Below are 20,428 nucleotides of genomic sequence, written 5' to 3' on the forward strand. Positions count from 1 at the left end.
CTAAGCACAATGTCCTCTCAGCTCTGTTCACTTTACCATACATTGATGCTCATTAGTCTTTCAAGGTTTTTCAGGGATCATCCTGTTTGTCATTTCCTGTAGCACAAGACCATTCCACTACAATCATATGACACAGCTTTTTCCATCATTCCTCAATTGATGGACATTCCCTTGATTCTCAATTCTTAGCCTCCACCAAGAGTTGCTATAAATTTTTTTTGTACAATTTTTCCCCCTTTTCTCTTTTTCATGATTACTATTGTTAACTGTTTCCCTTCCATCCTATTCCCTTCCCCATGATATTTATTCTATTATCTATCTTCTTTCATCCTATCACTCTTCAAAAGGGATTTGCTTCTGTCTGTCCCCTCCCCCACTCTGTCCTTCCTTCTTTTGTCCCTCTCTCTTTATCCCCTTCCCCTCCTGTTTTCCTACAGGATTATAGAGATTACTCCACCCAATTGAGTGTGTACATTATTCCCTCCTTGAGCCAATTCTAATGAGATTGAGGTCTTTGAGCCAATTTTCTTTCTTTTTTTTTTTTTTCTTTTTTTCTTTTTTTTTAGTGAGGCAATTGGGGTTAAGTGACTTGCCCAGGGTCACACAGCTAGTAAGTGTTAAGTGTCTGAGGCCGGATTTGAACTCAGGTACTCCTGACTCCAGGGCTGGTGCTCTATCCACTGCGCCACCTAGCTGCCCCTTTGAGCCAATTTTAATGAGTGTTAGGCTCATTTACTGCCCAGATTAAATAGATTACTCCACCCAGTTGGGTGTGTCTCTTAGTCCCTCCTTGAAGCAGCTCTGATGAGTTTAAGATCTTTAAGCCTTTTCTGATGAGTGTAAAATTCATTTACTGCCCTGCTCCTTTCCTATCTCTTCCCCTCCTCCATAAGCCTTTTCCTGTTACTTTCATGTAGGATTTTGTTTCTGCCCTTCCCCCTCCCCCAATGAATTCTCTTCACCCCCCAATTTAACTCTAAAGATGTTATCATCTAGCTAATTGATACAGTGGACAAATAATCACGTCTGGACCCAGGGGGATCCCAGCCAAAACCTGGCCTCAGACACAAGACAGTCACCCACTGTATGACCCCAGGTATGTCCCCCAGCTCCAATTTTTTTTTCTTTCTTTCTTTCTTTTTTTTTTCAGTGAGGCAATTGGGGTTAAGTGACTTGCTCAGGGTCACACAGCTAGTAAGTGTTAAGTGTCTGAGGCTGGATTTGAACTCAGGTACTCCTGACTCCAGGGCCAGTGCTCTATCTACTGTGCCATCTAGCTGCCCCTCCAATTTTTTTTTTTTATGGTTCTCTAGGGTCTTGTATTTGAAAGTCAGATTTGCCATTCAGTTCAAGTCTTTTCATCACAAATATCTGAAAGTCTTCTTTTTCATTAAAGTCCCATTTTTTCTGCTGAAAGATAATGCTGAGTTTTGCTGGGTAGGTGATTCTTGGTTGTAATCCCATTTCCTTTGCCCTTTGGAATATCATATTCCATGCCCTCTGATCCTTTAATGTGGAAGCTGCTAGATCTTGTGCTATCCTGACTGGGGCTCCACAGTACTTGAATTCTTTCTTTTTGGCAGCTTGAAATATTTTCTCCTTGACCTGAGAGCTCTGGAATTTGGCTATAATATTCCTAGGAGTTTTCTTTTTGGGATCTCTTTCTGGAGGTGATCGGTGAATTCTTTCAATTTCTATTTTAGCTTCTTCTTCTTCTAGAATTTCAGGGCAATTTTCCCTGAGAATATCTTGGAAGATGGTGTCTAAGCTCTTTCCTTGATCATGGTTTTCAGGTAGACCAATAACTTTCAGATGATCTCTTCTGGACCTATTTTCCAGGTCGGCAGTTTTTCCCAGAAGATATTTCACATTGCCCTCTATTTTTTTATTCATTTGGATTTGCTTTATTGTGTCTTGGTTTCCCATAAAGTCACTGGCTTCCATTTGTTCAATCCTAATCCTTAGGCAATTATTTTCATCAGAGAGCTTTTGTACCTCCTTTTCCATTTGACTTTTCAAGCTGTTGACTTTTTTCTCATGTCTTTCCTGCATCACCCTCATTTCTCTTTCCATTTTTTCCTCTACCTCTCTAATTTTATCTTCAAAGTCCTTTTGGAGCACCACAATGGCCTGAGACCAATTCGTATTTTTCTTGGAAGCTTTAGATATAGAGGCCCTGATGTTGACATCTTCCTCTGAGGGTGCCCCTTGGTCTTCCTTGTTACTGAAGAAACTTTCTATGGTCCTCACCTTTCTCTGTCGGCTCATCTTGCCTTTCTTTTACTAGACTTTTAGCTCCTTAAAGTGGGGCACTGTTTCCAGGCTGCAGTATCCCAAGCTTAAGAAGTCCCAGGTGGTATGATTTAAGGAGGATCAGGTTCTTCACTCCCCTGGCCTGTTCCCTGTTCCATAGATGACTCCAGACCAACTTGCCAATCAACCAGCTTTGTGTGTTGTGGTTGTTAGCTCCAAGGAGCCTGTGCCCCGCCCCCACCTGGGCCACTTCTACTCGAGCCTACCACCTGGTTCTCAGTAGGGGTGTAAAATCCAAGTTCTGTCTTAGCACCAGCATAGACCCCTGTAGTCTCTCCCCTGCCCAGGGCTCAGCCCTCTCACCAGACTGTGAGCTTAGTTCCAGACAACACTGGCGCTTCAGCTGATTCAGAGGCTTTGGGGGTCTCCTTCTCTGGTGAGGCCTTCCTGGGACTGGATCTGTATCAGGGTGACTGTGGGGTTGGGCTCGACTCCTGTATCAGCACAGCAACTCCCTCCTTCTGACCTTCCAAGCCATTCTTGGTTAGAAGATGATTTCAGCACATTCTTCTGTGGGTTTTGCTGCTCCGGACATTTTCCTATGACCTTACTTGGATGTTTTTTGGAGCGATCGTGTCATGAGTTCGGGAGCTCACTCCATTATCTTTTGTCTTAAATTATTTTCTAGTAGCTAATGGTTTGATGAGGATAGTTCTTTTGTGATGACAGCAGTCCTGCAAAATGTCTTGTACCAAGGATTCTTAACCGGGGGTCCATTAACTTTGATATCTATTTCATTGTGATTGGTTTCCTTGGCAATCTTGTATTTTATTTTGTGCATTTAAAAGCATGAATCTGAGAAGGGATTTCTAGGTTTTCAGTAGAAATGCTAAAGGATCCAGGACACAAAATATTTAAGAGCCTTACCTTACAGTCCAAAAGAATGTGCAGAGTATTAGCATCATAAGAATTATTTGTAGAGACGCAGCATAGCATGATGGATAGAGAGCTGACTTTGGGGTCAGCGACATTCACATTCTAGTTCATCCTGGTTTTGTGATCACAGTGCTTAACACGGTTCCTGTTTCGTAGTATGAATTTAATAAATGGTTATTGATTGATTGGTTATTGATTGTGACCCTGGAGAACTCTTCTTACCTTCTCAGTATATAAAATATAAATGCAATATAAATACAAAAAATAAAATGCAAAATAATTGCTAGTCTGCATTTTTAGATGGCAATTCTTCACCAAAAGTACCTATGCTAATAAAATCACAGGTCCAGACAAAAAATAAACAAAACTAAATGAAGATTAGGTGAATTTTAGAGAATTATTTAATTTGTCCTTATTGGTGACTGTTGATTGGTAGTATCCCTTATACTTACCAAGAAATAGCCCTACCTTTCAGGAGATTACATTTCTAAAATAGAGAAGAATAACAAAGAGAGAGTAAATACCAACTCTATTTCTCTTATTTTTCTTTCTGAAAGGATAGAGGAATGTGGATTTGTATTCTCATTCTTCCAAAAAATTCCCTTACGACTTTCTGGTTTCAGCCTGATGGGCTCCAGGTTATTATTCAAGGGTGGCCAGAAGGCTGTGTATTATGATATACTTGTTGTATGTTAATATTTTTGAGAATGTTATTATTATAATATATCGTTAATACATTGCTTTCATGTTTCCAAAGTGCTTTCCATATATTATCTCAATTGATAATTCATTCTAGAGGGACTTCCAAAGCTTTGCAAATTGTGAAAGGAATGAATTTAGCAGCTTACATTTTTAAAGGTTTTGGGAAAATCAGTTATTCGGGAAGTCTTTGAATTTCTGTTGACAATTCTCATTGGTATATAACTTCTTCCCTTCCTCCCACCTTCATATTGCTATGGAGCAGGGCATTGTAGTTGTGGTCCATGAGGGTTTGGGAAAGGAGTTTCAACTTGTATGTTCCATTATGGTTCTTGGGGCAGGGATGAGAAAAGCAAACAGAAGTTAGTGGCTGAGGATCCAGGCAGTAACATTTATGAAGCAAAAGCCAAAGTCAGTATTAGGGGTTAATCATGGAACTGAATGGACAGTAGTGATGTCTGAACAGAAGCTAGCTTAAATCAAGAGCACATTTTAGTCTAGGTAGTTTAGAGATCAGGGTTTTAGTACCTAGTGAGCAACAGGGTATTGAGTTAAATGAGAAACAGAGTGGAATGGAAAAGGATGGAAAAGCATTTATCAAGTGCTTATTTTGTGCCAGACACTGTGCTTAGTCCTGGGAATTCAGATAGAAAAAGCAAGATAGTACTACCTCTCATTTAAGGATACAACACATACACTTCAGATGCAGGATAGAAGTGGGGATACTTAGGGTACACTGTTGGGAAGAATTAAAATTTGTTGTACTTGAAATTCTTTTTTTTTTTTTATGAGATATTTTATTTTTTCCGTTACATGTAAAGATAGTTCTCAACTTTTGTTTATACATGCTTTACAATTTCAGATTTTTCTCCCTCCCTCCCCTCCCTCCCCCCTCCCCTAGACAGCAGGCAATCTGATATAGGTTATATCTATATATCTCTATACATATACATACATATATATATATATATATATATATATATATATATATATATACACGCACATATATATACACATAATAACATTAATCCTATTTCTGCATTAATCCTGTTACAAGAGAAAGAATCAGAGCAGTGATGCAAAACCTCAAAATAGAAAAAAAAACAACAGCACCCAAAACAAAAGAAATAATATGGTTCAATCAGCATCTATACTCCACAGTTCTTTCTTTCTTTTTTTTTCTTGGATTTGGAGATCCTCTTCTATCATGAGTTCCCTGGAACTCTTCTGTACCATTGCATTGGTGAGAAGAATATAGTCCATCACAGTAGGTCAACACTCAATGTTGATGATACTGTGTACAATGTTCTTCTGGTTCTGCTCATCTCACTCATCATCAGCTCACGTAAGACCCTCCAGGTTTCTCTGAACTCTTCCTGCTCATCATTTCTTACAGCACAATAGTATTCCATTGTATTCATATACCACAACTTGTCCAGCCATTCCCCAATTGATGGGCACCCCCTCAACTTCCAATTCCTTGCTACCACGTAAAGAGCAGCTATAAATATTTTTGTACATGTGGGTCCCTTTCCCCCTTCTGTACTTGAAATTCTTGAAGCTAAAGCATTCCTCTTAGTACTGCTGTCCTTGTCCTGTATAACAGCTATGGTTTTTTTGTAGTGGTTAGACATCTATCTATCTATCTGCAGGGCAATGAGGGTTAAGTGACTTGCCCAGGGTCACACAACTAGTAAGTGCCAATTGTTTGAGGCCCAGATTTGAACTCAGGTCCTCCTGAATCCAGGCCCAGTGCTTTATCCACTGTACCACTTAGCTACCCCTTGACATTTATTTATAAAAGAAAATTTTTTAATTACATCAAAATTGTTCTTGGACCATGAAACTATCTATAAATGAATGTTTCCTGTTGCCTTGGTCTATCTAAAACTTAAGTCTTCATTGTTAAAATGTTATCACACACAAAAATTAAAAACAAATGTTATCACAAAAAAAAATAGACTTGCCTCTCAATGATTTTATAGATTTAAGTTTGAAAACTTAAAAACAATCTAGGGGCGGCTAGGTGGCGCAGTGGATAAAGCACCAGCCCTGACTTCAGGAATACCTGAGTTCACATCCGGCCTCAGACACTTGACACTTACTAACTCTGTGACCCTGGGCAAGTCACTTAACCCCCATTGCCCTGCAAAAAAACAAAACAAAACAAAACAAAAAAAAGCAATCTAAATATCCAGTAGTAGGGGAGTTATAGATAAATTGTAGTACAATGATGTGATGTAATTCTATAATATAATGAAGGCTGAAAAATATGGATAAGTATAAAGAAATCTGGAAAGAATTTGAAATAGTGCAAGTTGAATACACAGAACCAGAAGGACACTCATTAGGTCAGAAACGATTGCTGTTCCTCAGAAACAATGCTTTATTTCTTATCTCTGTGCCTTCCACTGGCTGTCCTTCATAAATGGAATTCCCTCCCTCCTCACCTCCATTTCTTAGTTTCCCTGGTTTCCTTCAACACTCAACCCTGGGGATGGAGCCAAGATGGTATGGTAGTAAGAAGCATTGCAGCAATTCACCTCCTACAACTTCTCCAAACAGATCTTAAAAATGTATCTGACCAAATCCTGATAGGGAAATCCAGAAAAAGTCACAGCGAATCATTTGTTTAGCCAAGCTTAGCAGATGGAGACAGGCAGGGAGGTCTGTGAACACTGGAGAGTGGTAGGACCAAGAGCACGATGGATGAAACTCTCAAGTGCTCAGGGATAGGCTGTGTGTACCAGGGCAAGAGGAGGCTCCATACTCATACCAAGGCATTACAACTGGGACATGTGCCAAATGGCAGCTTTTTTATCCATTACCCAGCTCCAGTTCACAGATCCTTGGCAGAATGAGAAGGAGACTTGCACAAAGAAACAATGTCCACAGGTAGGGAGGCCTTAGACTATGTATGGACAAAGGAAGAAGCAGCAGTGGTGGTTTGGTTCAGATACCCAAGCTCAGCAGGAACTCACTTGTATCATCAGGAATTTACAGAAAGCTCAGACCACAGGGTCAGGAAGCCAACTTTGTCCTGCTTCACACCACTTTGGGAGCACCAAAAGCTTGCATATCCCCAGCCTGTCCCTGAGATTCTGGAGTAATGATACTAAATGCCCTCCAGAAAGTAGCAAAAGGATCAGCCCAGTCCTTCCCTCCAGAACTGTGGCAGAGTCCACCATAAGTATCATCAAGTCTGAAGCCAAGCATGAGGCTAGAAGAATGTGTAAACAAAAAAGAATCCCATGAGTTATTATGGTAGCAGAGATACTCAAGATAGAAAAACTGAACATGAGAATGACTCCAAAACATCATGGCCATCAGTGCCTTAGAGAAAAACATCTTGGGCTCAAACTCAGCTAGAATTCCTGGAAAAAAAATCTAAAGAAAGTTTTTTAAATGTTTAGAAATGCTTTTATGAGTAGAATGAGAGTACTTGAGGGGAAAATGGAAAACAAGAACCATGAAAGTAAGAATTTGAAAGGGAATTAATACTTTGACACAAGAGCTATATTGCCCAAGCAAGAAACCCTTTGAAAATTTGAATGGACCACATAGAAGTCAGTGGCTTCATGAGACAAGAAGCCATAAAAATTTAAATAAAGACAAAAGGCTGAAAAAATGGAAGAAAAAGTAGAATATCTCACAGCAAAAACAAATGACCTGGAAAATAGATTACAGGGGAAAAAATTAAGAATCATTGGACTGTCTTGAGTACCATCACCAAAAACAAGAGCCTAGATATTCCATTTCAAGAAATCTTAAAAAGAAAACTCTTAGATCTCCAGATCTCTTAGAATCAGAGGGCAAAATGGAATTAGAAAGACTTTTCAAGAAACCTCTACATGAAAATTCCCAGGAATACCATAGCCACAGCAAGAGCTTCCTGGAGCTTCTTGGTCAAAGAAAACATGCTGAAAGAAGACAGAAAAAATGAAATTCAAGTACAGGATAGCCACAGTTAGAATCACACATAATTTAGCAACCACCACTATTAAAAAATTGAGGGCTTGAAGTATGATATTCCAGAAGGCAAAAGATACAGGTTTATAGCCAACAATAATGTACCTAGTAAAACTGAGTATAATGCTTTAGGAGGAAAATGAAATAGAGGACTTCCAAGCATTCCTGATGAAAAGACCAGAGAGCTTCAGAGAAACTTTGAAGGTCAAACACAGGAGTGAAGAGAAACATAAAAGGGCAGATATCAATGAGCAAAGATAAACTGCTTGCATTCATAAGTGGAGAAATGATATATGTCTCCATTGAAACCCCCCCCCCCCCGGGAATCCAATTAGACAAGGTTTGAGAATGTGTTTCTATTATGTCTTGATCATCTTTGGAAAAGAATGGAAAGGGGAAATTATCTCACATAATCAGGGTGCACATCCATATAAGGAGGGAGCGGAGTGGCTGACAATTGAACATCACTTTCCTGAACAATCAAAAGAAGGAAGAATACACAGAACACAGATATAGACACACATAGTTGAGTATTACATTTTACTCAACAGGGAGATGAGGAAAAGGGGAAAAGGGGAAAGAGAAGTAGAGGGAGGGTAGATTAAGGGATGAATTAATCCTAAACAGAGAAAACTCTTAAGGATATACAAAAATATTTATAAACTCTGTTTGAGGTAGCAAAGAATGGTAATCTAAGGGGGTGGGTGTCAATAAATTGGGGAATGAGTGAACAAATTATGGTATTTAAATGTGATGGAATACTGTTGTGTTCAACTCTTAGCAGTTAGCCCAACAGGATTCTAGAGGACTAAAGATGAAACATGCCATCTCCTGATGCAGAGGCGAAAGACTCAAGGCTGTAGAATGAGAAATCCATTCATCCATCCATCTATATATCTATCTATTGGCATAGCCAATGTGGAAATTTTCTTTGATTGATTATACATATCTGTAATAGGTTTTTTTTCTATTGTTCTTAATTGACATTAGGAGATTGGTGTGGGAGAATAAAAAATCTTCAGTGATTTAAAACATTTAAAAAAGGGACTCAGCTCAAATCCTGATTTCTAAAGGAGCCTTTTTTTGGTCCCCATAAATGCTACCTCTATCTTATATATTTGTTTACGTGTTGTGGTATATTACATGTGAGATCTTTGAAGGCTGGGACAGTTTTTTTTTAATCTCTGGCACATAGTAGGTAGTTAACAAATGCTTTTTGACTGGTGGTCTCTCCCCCCCCCCCCCCCGATCTTTATACTCTTCTTTCTTTCTTCCCTCTTTCTCTTTATAGGACTACTATTATTCCTGTCTTGAAAGCTCCAACTTAGCTTTGATTCCTTCCCTTCCCTCATGCTTAATGTCCAGTAAGCAACCAAGTCTTATCAATTCTTTCTTTGCAGTGACTTTCATGTAATTCTTCTTTTCTATTCCCACTGCAACCACACTGGCTTATTTCATTGTTCCAAACTCATGGTTACATTTTTGTTAATAGCCTCAAAATTAGCTCTAGTTGATCCCTGCTGTCTGATCTTATGTGCATAGTTGCCAGGTGAATCTTCCCAAAATATTGTCGCTCAGGTCTCCGCCTTATCCAAAACCCTTTTCTGATTCCCCAGTCATAGAACAAAGTCTAAATGGCTGAGCCTGGCATAGTTGGCTTGCAGCCCATTTTTCCAGCTTTACCTTCTTATTCCCATGGAAAAATCCTTTGCTCTATCCAGATTGGAAAGTTCATTGTCACTAGAACATTTCTCTCTGTTTTTGCTCACACACTCACCTCGCCTTTACATGTAGTTAAATACTCCTTATCCTCTGGAGTTTGACTTAATTCTATATTTTTCTATGAAACTACCTCTGCCACTTAGGCCACTCATATCATACTCAAATAGAAATGATCCCTGTGGGTTTCTTATTGACTTCGAAAACCTCAAATTAACATTTTATGTATTGTATTTTCATATATCATGTTAAACATTTCCTTATCACATTTTAATCTGGTTTACTATACTGCTGTTCCCAGGAGTTTCTGTGTCCTGAAAATTTGGGTGCCACTCCTGCTCTAGACCATTACTAATGATTCAGACTATTTGTTGTCTATTTTACTTCTTAATTAATCATGTACTACTTTCTGCCATCTCTTATGTTTGCTGTTTTTAATATTAACTTGTAAATTGTTTAAACTTGTGTGTCATATCTCCTCCATTAGGCAATGAAGGACCTTTTATTTCTTTTTGTCTTCTACAATGCTTATCATACTAGCTGGCTCATAGGTGGAGCTTAGTAAGTATTTAATTAGTTGATATGTTCAAGGATTGTTTAGAGATTACCTGAGGTAGTCAGAGTGCATTTTTATCAATAAGCATATCTTTTTTTTTTGTTTTGTTTTGTTTTGTTTTTTGTGAGGCAATTGGGGTTAAGTGACAGGCAATTGGGGTTAAGTGACTTGCCCAGGGTCACACAGCTAGTAAGTGTTAAGTGTCTTGAGGCCGGATTTGAACTCAGGTACTCCTGAATCCAGGGCCGGTGCTTTATCCACTGCTCCATCTAGCTGCCCTCAATAAGCATATCTAATGGGGGATTTCTGATCAATCCACAAATGTTTATTAAGTGCTTATTATGTTTTAGGAATTGTGCTACTTTTGCTCAGACAAAGAAGGAAATGAGTTTGGCATTCTAGCTGTGTGGATATAGTTCAGTGTACTTCCTGCTTTAATGGCATTCCTCTTGCCTTCTGGGGAGCTGTTTCCAAAGTGTGCGCATGTGAACTTTTTTTTTAATTGATAGATTTTTTTTTTTGTTTACATCAGCTACATTCCTAAATATAACCTACCCTTCTCAGGGGACCATAATAAAGAAGTTTTTAAAAGGGAGAAAACGGTTTAGTAAAACCAACCAACATACCAAAAAAATCTGACATTATATGCAGTGTTACACATCCATAGTATCCAACTTCCACAAATAATCATGGTCAGGGTGCTTTCTTATATCTCTTCTTTGGGGCTAAGCTTAGTCATTATAATTTCATAGCATTCAGTTTTATTACAGTTTTATGGTTATTTATATTTATATTTTGTAATCATTATGTATATTGATTTTATAGTTCTGTATAGTTATTTTTTACAAGTGGTGTTTTTAATCTAAATAGTATTTTATTTTTTCCCCTAATGTCATAAGATTTTTTTATTCCAAATTTTTCTCTCTCCCTCCCTCTCCTGGCCTCTCTCCAAGACAGCAAGCAATCTGATATAGGTTATACATGTGAAATCATGTTAAATATATTTCCACATTAGTCATGTTGTGAAAGAGAAACAGAACAAAAGTGGAGAAAGCACAAAAAATAACAAAGTGAAAATAATATGCTTCTATCTGCATTACGACCCCATTAGTTCTTTTTTTTGATATGGAGGGCATTTTCCAAACAGATGGTGCTTTTATGAAAGAATTGTTCCATTGGTTTCTTCCATCTTTACTCTTAGGGATTTAGAGGTATATTTTCCAAAATGAAATTGCTTAAGTGTATTTTTGTGTTTTTGTTTTTTGTGGGTTTTTAAAAGGCAATTGGGGTTAAGTGACTTGCCCAGGGTCACACAGCTAGTAAGTGTTAAGTGTCTGAGGCTGGATTTGAACTCAGGTCCTCCTGAATCCAGGGCCGGTGCTCTATCCACTGTGCCGCCTAGCTGCCCCAAGTGTATTTTTTTTAAAGCTGCAAGTGTTCCTTTCATTCAAGAAGTTGTCAGGTTGATTTTCATTTTAGTAAGAGAGGCATATGAGAGATTATAGTTAACTTGGGGACTATGCTGGCATTTTGGTTTTTTCCTTTATATCTCTATTGCTTAGAATGATCTTTGTGTGGAGAGTACTAAATAATTTTTCCCATTCCTTCCTTTAAAGTATACCTCTATTTACTGTATTACTCAAAAGCCTAATTTTCTGAATTTGTTATTTAAAAGTCTGTTTACCGCTTTATAGAGAGTAATTTGAGGAGGGAGAGACTCCTAACTACAAGGGTATCTGGAAGTCTTCACCAAGGGTATGGCACTTGAGCTGAGCCTTGGAAAAAGATGAGAGACCAAGATCACTGAGTGTGTTCTGGGTGTAAGAGATACAGTTATACTGTAAATGCAGGAAAGTGAAATGTAGAATTCAGCAACCAGCTCATTATCCACTTTGGCTGAAATGTCGATAGAGTTCTTGAAGGGAATAATATTGAAATAAGCTTGGAAAAAGCAGGTTGGAGTTGGATCTTGGAGGACCACCTTTCCGATCTTAAAAGTTTATACTGCCTTAGAGATGATGGGAAGACATTGGCAGTTTTTGAACATGAGAGTGACACAGTGAAACATGAGAAAAGTCATTTTGGTATCTGCATAGAGGATAGATGGAGGGCTGGGATAGGAGGAAAGTCCAGGTAAGTTGTGATGAAGGTGTGAGTCAGGGTCATGGTTTTGTGAATGGAGGAAAGGGAATAGGTATGAAAAACGTGGAGCTAGAAGAAACAAGACTTGGCAACTAATCAGGAGAGCATTATTTGTGTGTGTGTACACACACACACACACACACACACATATAGTTTTCCATTTTCTGACATTTTTCTTTCAGTCTTAATAGTATTTTATTTTTTTTCCTGGTTACATGTAAAGATAGTTTTCAGCAATTGTTTTTAAGATTTTGAGTTCCAAATTTTCTCCCTCTCTCCTTTCCTTCCCCCCTTCCCAAGATGGTAAGCAGTATAGGTTATGTATGTTATATATATACAATCACATTAAACATATTTCCACATTAGTCATGTTGTGAAAGAAGAATCAGAATAAAAGGAAAAAAACCTCAATAAAGAAAAAAATAAAAAAGTAAAAATAGTATGGTTCAATTTGTATTTAGGTTGCACAGTTCTTTTCTGGATGTGGAGAGCAATCCATCATGAGTCCTTTGGAATTATCTGGGATCATTGTGTTACTGAGAAGAGCCAACTCTTATCACAGTTGATATCATACAATGATTTTTTTTTTTGGTTCGTTTTTTAGTGAGGCAGTTAGGGTTAAGTGATTTGCCCATATGATGTCACTTAATGATAAGATTAAGTTATAAGTGACTTATAATAGGATGCCATTACATGCATGTACCACAACTTGTTTAGCCATTCCCCAACTGATGAGCATTCCCTTGATTTCCAGTTCTTTTTCACCACAAAGAGAGCTGCTAGAAATAATTTTGTACATGTGGGTCCTTTCCCCTTTTTTATAATAATTGCTTTGGGATACAGGCCTAGTAGTGGTAAAAGGGTATGCATGGTTTTATATCCCTTTGAGCTTTGTTCCAAATTACTCTCCAGTATGGTTGGATCAGTTCACAACTCTACCAACACTGCATTAGTGTTCCAGTTTTTCCACATCTTCTCCAAAATATATTATTTACCTTTTTTGTCATATAACCAGTCTGATAGGTATGAGGTGGCACCTCAGAGTTATTTTCATTTGCATTTTTCTAATCAGTAGTAGTTTAGAACAATTTTTTTCATATGACAATAGATAGCTTTGATTTTTTTTCATCTGAAAACTGCCTGTTCATATAGCCTTTGGCCATTTCTTAATTGGGGAATGACATGTTTTAGAAATTTGATTCAATTCTCTTTATAATTTAGAAATGTACACTGGCTATAAAAATCTTTTCCCAGCTTTCTACTTTCCTTCTAATCTTGGCTACATTGCTTCTGTTTGTACAAAAACTTTGATTTAATATAATCAAAACAATCCATTTTGCATTCCATAATATTCTCCATCTCTTGTTTGGTCATAAATTCTTCTCTTCTTCATAGATCTGAGAGGTAAACTATTCCTTCCTATCCTTTTCTGCCTATGGTATCACCCTTTATGTCTAAATCATGTAGAAGGGTAATATTTGTAACACTGACCTCATTAGGCTTTTATAAAAATCAAATGAGATAAATGAGATAAAGCACTATTTAAATATTAGCTGCTCTTATTGTTTTCCCTCCAACTTTTATGCAAATGAACTTTTTAAAGGTAGAATAGTCTGGGTTTTTGTAGAATTGAAGGAATTGTATCACTTGGCAGCCATCTCATTTCCTGTCTTTGGAACCCAGATAATTTGATAAGCTCCTTGGGATTGACTTTCCTTCAGTATTTATTATATATCCATAAGGAATCTAGACTTAGTTATTAACAATTGCTTACGTATGCAGCAAATAATCCATGACCAAAATAGGTGTATGGCTTTTAATATTCCTTTACATAATATCCAAGATAAGAATTGCATTTTTCTGTTTTGTTCCCTTGACAACAGATATATAGTATAGATTCAAGGAAATAGTGATTTATTTTGGTTTGGTTTTCTGAGTTCATGAATTATGTCACAAACTGTGTTGTCACTTTGACAGCAGGGAACTTGATAATGGGCAAGATACTGCCCTCTCTCCACTCATTTCATAGTTGAGCGTAAGGTTTTATAAGCACAATTGAGTTAATGTGCTGACACATGGAGACCAAAGACCTAGCCAGCACATAATCTCTTGGTTTTTGAATTAATTTTGTCCCCTTTATTGTCAAAATCTTATATTGGAACAGTTCCATTCTTCCTATTCTGCCTAGAGCACAGTTTGTCTCATTGGAATGAGTTATACATTATGGTAAATTACATCATTAAACAAACTGAAAGTTTTATGGTGTACTTACTATGTACATGTCCAAGGTATCGGTATTATTCCAGCCCCGTGAGGAGACACAAAGATATGTAAGTTGGACATAATTAGTTATCAGAGTGGTACAGACAAGTGTATTAGGAGATGTAAGGAGGGGAGAAATTTCATACTGTGGAGAGCAAGGCAATCTTCACAGGGAATGTGGGAATTTGAGGTGGAACTTTAAAAAGAAGTGGGTTTGGATGGCTAGAGTGGAAGATGGAGAGTATTTCAGGTAAATGGAATTGTGTAAACAAAAGAACAAAGCTTTTGGTCTTGTCATATTTTGAGGACTGTGGATAAACTAGTTTGGTCATAGGGCAGCTAGGTGGTGTAGTGGATAGAGCATTGGCCCTGGAGTCAGGAGCATCTGAATTCAAATCTCACCTCAGACACTTTAGCTGTGTGACCCTGAGCAAATCATTTGACCCCAACTGCCTTAAACATCCAGGGCCATCTCCAGTCATCCTGATCTATATCTTGTCACTAGACCCAGATGGCTCTGGAGGAGAGAGTGTGGTTGGTGACCTTGTACAGCCCTCCTTCCCTTAAATCCAATTCAGCACAAGTCATGGCATTACCCTGATGTCATGGTCCTCTTCAAAAATGAAAGACAAGAAGTTTGGTCATAAAAGGCTGTTGATTGCGAAGTAAGTTGGAAATGAGATCGAAATGATGAGGTTGGATTGTGGATAATGCCAGGCTAAAGAATTTGGATTTGATCCATAGGTCCAATAAGGATCTGAACTTGAACTTTGTGACTTAAATGTATCATATTCTTATTTGAGTATTTTCTTTTTCACTTGAAGGTATGGATGATAAGAATGCCTCAAAACTGAATGAACTTATTCAAGTTGGGTAAGTCAGTATTTTATTTTCTATTATTAATGAACCCTGCTGATTGGATTATGTGTCCTTATTATTTTGGAGGAATTTCACAGATTGATTTGACACTGTGTACCTTTATTTACTCTATGTGCTTTTTATTCTCTTTTCCCTGTGAAAAGTTAGTGATTTCATAGTAGATCTTAGAATATTTGTTGGAGAAAATCACACATACATTTCCCCTCCCCTCCTTAAAAATTTGCCTGAAATAAAAGTATGAAAGACAGCTGATATTACTTACAGTATCTGAGCATACTCTAGGGCTTAATTAAAACCTTGCATTGTTCTTACTGTACACAATTCTAACTGCTGTTTCAGTGTAGACCCATTCTATAATTTCTTATAGTAGTGTACACACATTCTCATCTCTTTGCCAGTGCACCTCACAATGTCTTAAAAAGTTTGCATTAATCTCCAGTTTTCCTCTTGGATTTGAAGGCTACAAGCTGATGTTAAAGATGCAAAAGAAAATTGTACTTTACAGGCCAGTTTTGCAATTGTATGATCAGCCATTGGATTTAATGTTCCATTAGCTACAAACTCCATATTAAGAAAAGGCCAGCCAACATAGCATATTGCTGATGTTGTTTGAGCCTCCTTTCTTTATAAAGTACTGGTATTTGTTCTTTCTTTTCCTTCCTCCTTTCCCCTTTCCCTTTCTCCTTTCCATTTCCCTTCTTTCCCCCTTCCTCTCTCCTTTCTACCCCTCCCTATAAAAACACAATTCATTGTCATCTGAATAAACAAACTTATAGTGATTAGCTACTGATAATAATTATTTCTTTCAATAGTTTCAAGTAATAGCTACATTTGCAGCTGGAACTAACAAGCTATTATGTTACTTGTTTGACTTCATAATTTCTACCTTAAATTAATCCTAATTAATTGACTAAAGGACATAATGGCTGAATATACATAAAACAGGTGGGTAGGTTTTCCCTCAGAAAACAAAGTTAAACTTTTTAGCTCCATGGATATTATCAGTAAATCAACTAACTGGTTACCAGTAAATCCAGTAAGTAATTTTTTGCTAATGTTTCTGCTAATTATCAGAACAGCAGGTTTTCCTAAAATCTGTTTTGATTTGATTAACTTCATTAGTGTCATCTTATAAAGTCAATATAAATCCATCAGTGCATGGCAGATTTGGAGTGAAGTATTTTAATCCTGCCATTCCTCTGAGTTCACTCTTTTTAAATAATTGAGAATAAACTAAATTCCGCTGGTGTCCTTACTTGCTCAGAATCCCCTTTCAAATAGTATTGTATGTTGGACAGTCTTTTGTCTTAAACTGAGGAGCAGACAATACTGTTTTTAGTGTTTGGTACTAGAAAAAATACCATGGGATATCTGTACTAGATAGTGTAAAGCTAACACCTTAAGTGTGAAGCTACTGGGAACTATTCAGAAAAAAAGAAAATCTGCTCTCGTCTTGGTGTAAGTAGGACAGCATCTCTTCCACACATGTACTTGAGTATATTACAGTAAAATCCCTTTTTTTGGTAGCACTTTTAACATAAAAGGTGGGTTAATGAAATGGAAGTTACTGCCTAGTAAAGAAATTTTGAAAGATATTTAGAAATTTTTCATTTGATTGCTTTCCCTACATTTGTTTATATTTTAATTCATTAGTAGAAGTATGTTTTATTCTCTCATCATTATTCAAATGTAATAGATTTTTATCACTAATAAAATCCTTAGGTAAATTGTCCATTTTTGTTTTTCCAGAAAACTTTCTTTGAAATGACCTTGGTCATATTCAGTTTTATGGAAATGGAATTTTGTTGACCCATATTGGCTGTTGTATTGGTTTTTATAGGAAAAGGTTTAGTGTAGTACAGATGTTTGAATGATGAACGGGTAAAAGTTGACAATAGAGCCTAAATGTATATCTTTATGGCCTGGTGCAATGCTTTGCAAGAAGTAGGAAATTGAATTGAATTTATATAGATACTGCCTTAGAATACTTGTCAGATAGGAACAATTTCCCTTGTAATATTGTGACTGACTTGTGACTTTAGAGGACCCATTTTTGGGGGGAGGGGGTGTTATATATCTATAGAATTTGAGATGGGACTTGTAAATATTTGCTCTTACCTTATGTGGTTATTGAACCTAAAAAAAGGAATGATCTGAACAATATTTCTTGACTTTGAGTGAAAAATAACATTGCCATAGGAGAAGCTTTTTCTTTTTACATAGGAAATCTTTGGCTTCTTTAAGTCTGTTTGTACATTCTGGATTTTTTCATTTTTATTCATGGCACCATTTTCCTAGTTGCAATGACTCAAAAACTCAACCATCTTTTTAAAGAACTTACCTTTTTGTTTTTATGAACTTCACAAACATTAACAAGTATGAACATTACTTCATGAAGAAAACAAAAAAAGGACTGCATATAATATAGTGAATCTTTACAGCTTGCCTTTCTTAAAGTACTTTTCAAGCTTAAGAAGTTTGGATGGTGCCCTGCTTCTGTGTGTCCCCTTCTAAGCTTCCTTCAGGTCTCTTTTTCACACATTGTTCATATTTGAAAATTGATTTTCATTCTGTACTTTTAGTCTGCCAAAAGGTTGGAGGCATACTTCCTCATGAGTCTTCTGAAATTGTGATTGGTGATTGTATTGAACAGAGTTCTTAAGTATTTCACAGTTATTTTCCTTAACAATGTTGTAATAATTGTATAGATTGTTTTCCTTTTCTGCTCTTTTCATTCTGCCTCATTTTATTTTTAAAATTAATTTTTACTTTTATCTTGAACTTTTTTTTTTTTTTTTTTGGTGAGGCAGTTGGGGTTAAGTGACTTGCCCAGGGTCACACAGCTAGTAAGTTGTAAAGTGTCTGAGGCCGGATTTGAACTCAGATCTTCCTGACCCCAGGGCTGGTGCTCTATCCACTGCGCCACCTAGCTTCCCCATATCCTGAACTTTAAAAAGCACCAAATAGAATAGAACTGCATATCTCTATTATGTACAGTTTTCTTTTTTTTTTTTAATTGAATAAGATCTGCCTGTGACTTTTTAAGCTATCCTGCTTATCTGACCACCTTTTCAGCCTTCTTTCTACAGTCTTATTTTTAAAAAATGCTTCTGTGACCTTTTCATTTTAAAAAATTTGACACCCTCTTCTTACCCCTCTCCTCCAAATGGAAGAGAAGCAAAAACAAAAACAAAGTCCTTGTCAAAAATATACATGGTCCAGCAAAACCAAATTCTCCAATTGGCTGTGTTCAAAAATGTATGTTTTGCTCAAGATCTAGAGTGAAGCATTTTTTTGTCAAGAGGTAGGTTCTGTCTCTGTTCATTCATATCTTTCAGGGTTTCTTTGACCCTTTCCCAGTGGTCCTTTCTTAAGTCACAGAAGGTATAGTAGCATTCCGTTACATTCATATACCATAATTTTTCCAGCTATTCTCCAGTTGATTGGCACTTATTTTGTTTCTAGTTCTTTGCTACAACACGTTTTAGTTCATATTTGTCCTTTCCCTCTTTCTTTGATCTGTTTCACCTGTTTGAGAAATGGGCCTCACTAGGCATTGTCCTTGTTGGACTGTGCAGAGCCATCCTATCATTGAAACATTGACTTTGGCATTTGCTAATTTCTCATCCCTTGGTTAATTGTTCATATTACTTTGGAGCTTTCTCTTTTATTACTCTCAACTAATACACTCACCTCACAATTCACTGAGCTCAAGACCACTATTCAAGTGCAAGCTTCCCCATCTGTTTCACTTGTTCTGTCAATGAATTTCTGCATTCATCCTTATATTATTCCCTTTTTAGTTCAGAGGAAGAAATTATCTTCCTACTCAGGAAAATACGGATGTTCTTTATGTATTAGGTGCTTAGTGAGCATTATAATATTTTACACTTCTGCCTTCTGTGGCTTTATTCTCAAATTCAGTTTCTCCTCCTCTAATGTCTTCAGCTTTCCCTCTCTATTGACTGCAAATTTACTCAATGCTTTTATTATCTTAGAAAAAGCCTTCATTTAAACTTGTTTTCCCTTCCAAATAGTGTCCTGTTTATTTTTCTTTTTAAAAACAAACTTCAAATTAGTGATTTATACTTATATCTCTTTCTCCTTTAACTGCTTATAATTTAACAATCCTTAGACAATCCTTCATAACGAAATGGTTTACACTCATGTTATTTTATATTTTTAACAAATATTAAATAGTTTTGATTATGGCTTTTTTTTTTTTTGTGGGGCAATAGGGGTTAAGTGACTTGCCCAGGGTCACACAGCCAGTAAGTGTCAAGTGTCTGAGGCCGGATCTGAACTCAGGAACTCCTGAATCCAGGGCCGGTGCTCCATCCACTGTGCCACCCAGCTGCCCCGATTATTGCTTTATAATTTGCTAGTTAATGATTCTGGACCCTTTTCATTTCTACCTTTTTCATTTTTTTCCATTGGAATTCTTGAGCTTTTATTCCCATATTAATCTTTTTTATTTGGCTTTACAAGTTATATATTTGATGCTTTACTTGGTATAGTGCTAATTCTGTAGATTAGTTTTAGGGAGTTTGGTCAATTTTATATTAGAACAGCACAGCCAAGTATGTTTGATTTGTTCCTAAATTTTTTAGGTCTTCGTTTATTTACATAAACTTTTTGTTGTTGTTGCATTTATAGAAGTATTTCTAGCTTAATTGACTCTTTTTGAATAATATCTTGTTTTACTTTTTTCCAATTACATGTAAAGATAGATTTTGAGTTCCAAATTTTTTCCCTTCCCTCCATCCTCTCAAAGACAGCAAATAATCTGAGATAGGTTATACAGTATAATCATATTAAACATATTTCCATATTAGTTATGTTGTGAAAGAAGAATCAGAGCACAAGGGAAAAACCACAAGAAAGAAAAAAAAAATAAACCCAACAAAAGTGAAAATAGTGTGCTTTTGATCTGTGTTCAGACTCCATAGTTCTTTTTCTAGATGTAGAGAGCATTTTCCATCATGAGCCTTTTAGAATTGTATTGCTGAGAAG

The 20,428-nt window shown here is 36.8% G+C and overlaps 1 protein-coding gene across 2 annotated transcripts in view; it reads left to right on the forward strand.

Annotated features, from left to right (window-relative positions):
* CRAMP1 (cramped chromatin regulator homolog 1) overlaps window positions 1–20,428 on the forward strand; it is a 115,091-nt gene that overhangs the window by 48,017 nt on the left and 46,646 nt on the right. For both annotated transcript variants that reach the window (XM_043969770.1, XM_043969764.1), the window contains exon 6: window positions 15,361–15,409. In XM_043969770.1, coding sequence (XP_043825705.1) covers window positions 15,361–15,409 — 49 coding nt within the window. The remainder of the gene's footprint in view (window positions 1–15,360; window positions 15,410–20,428) is intronic.

This window comes from Dromiciops gliroides, chromosome 1 (genome assembly GCF_019393635.1).
Source record: "Dromiciops gliroides isolate mDroGli1 chromosome 1, mDroGli1.pri, whole genome shotgun sequence".
Lineage (NCBI taxonomy): Eukaryota > Metazoa > Chordata > Mammalia > Microbiotheria > Microbiotheriidae > Dromiciops > Dromiciops gliroides.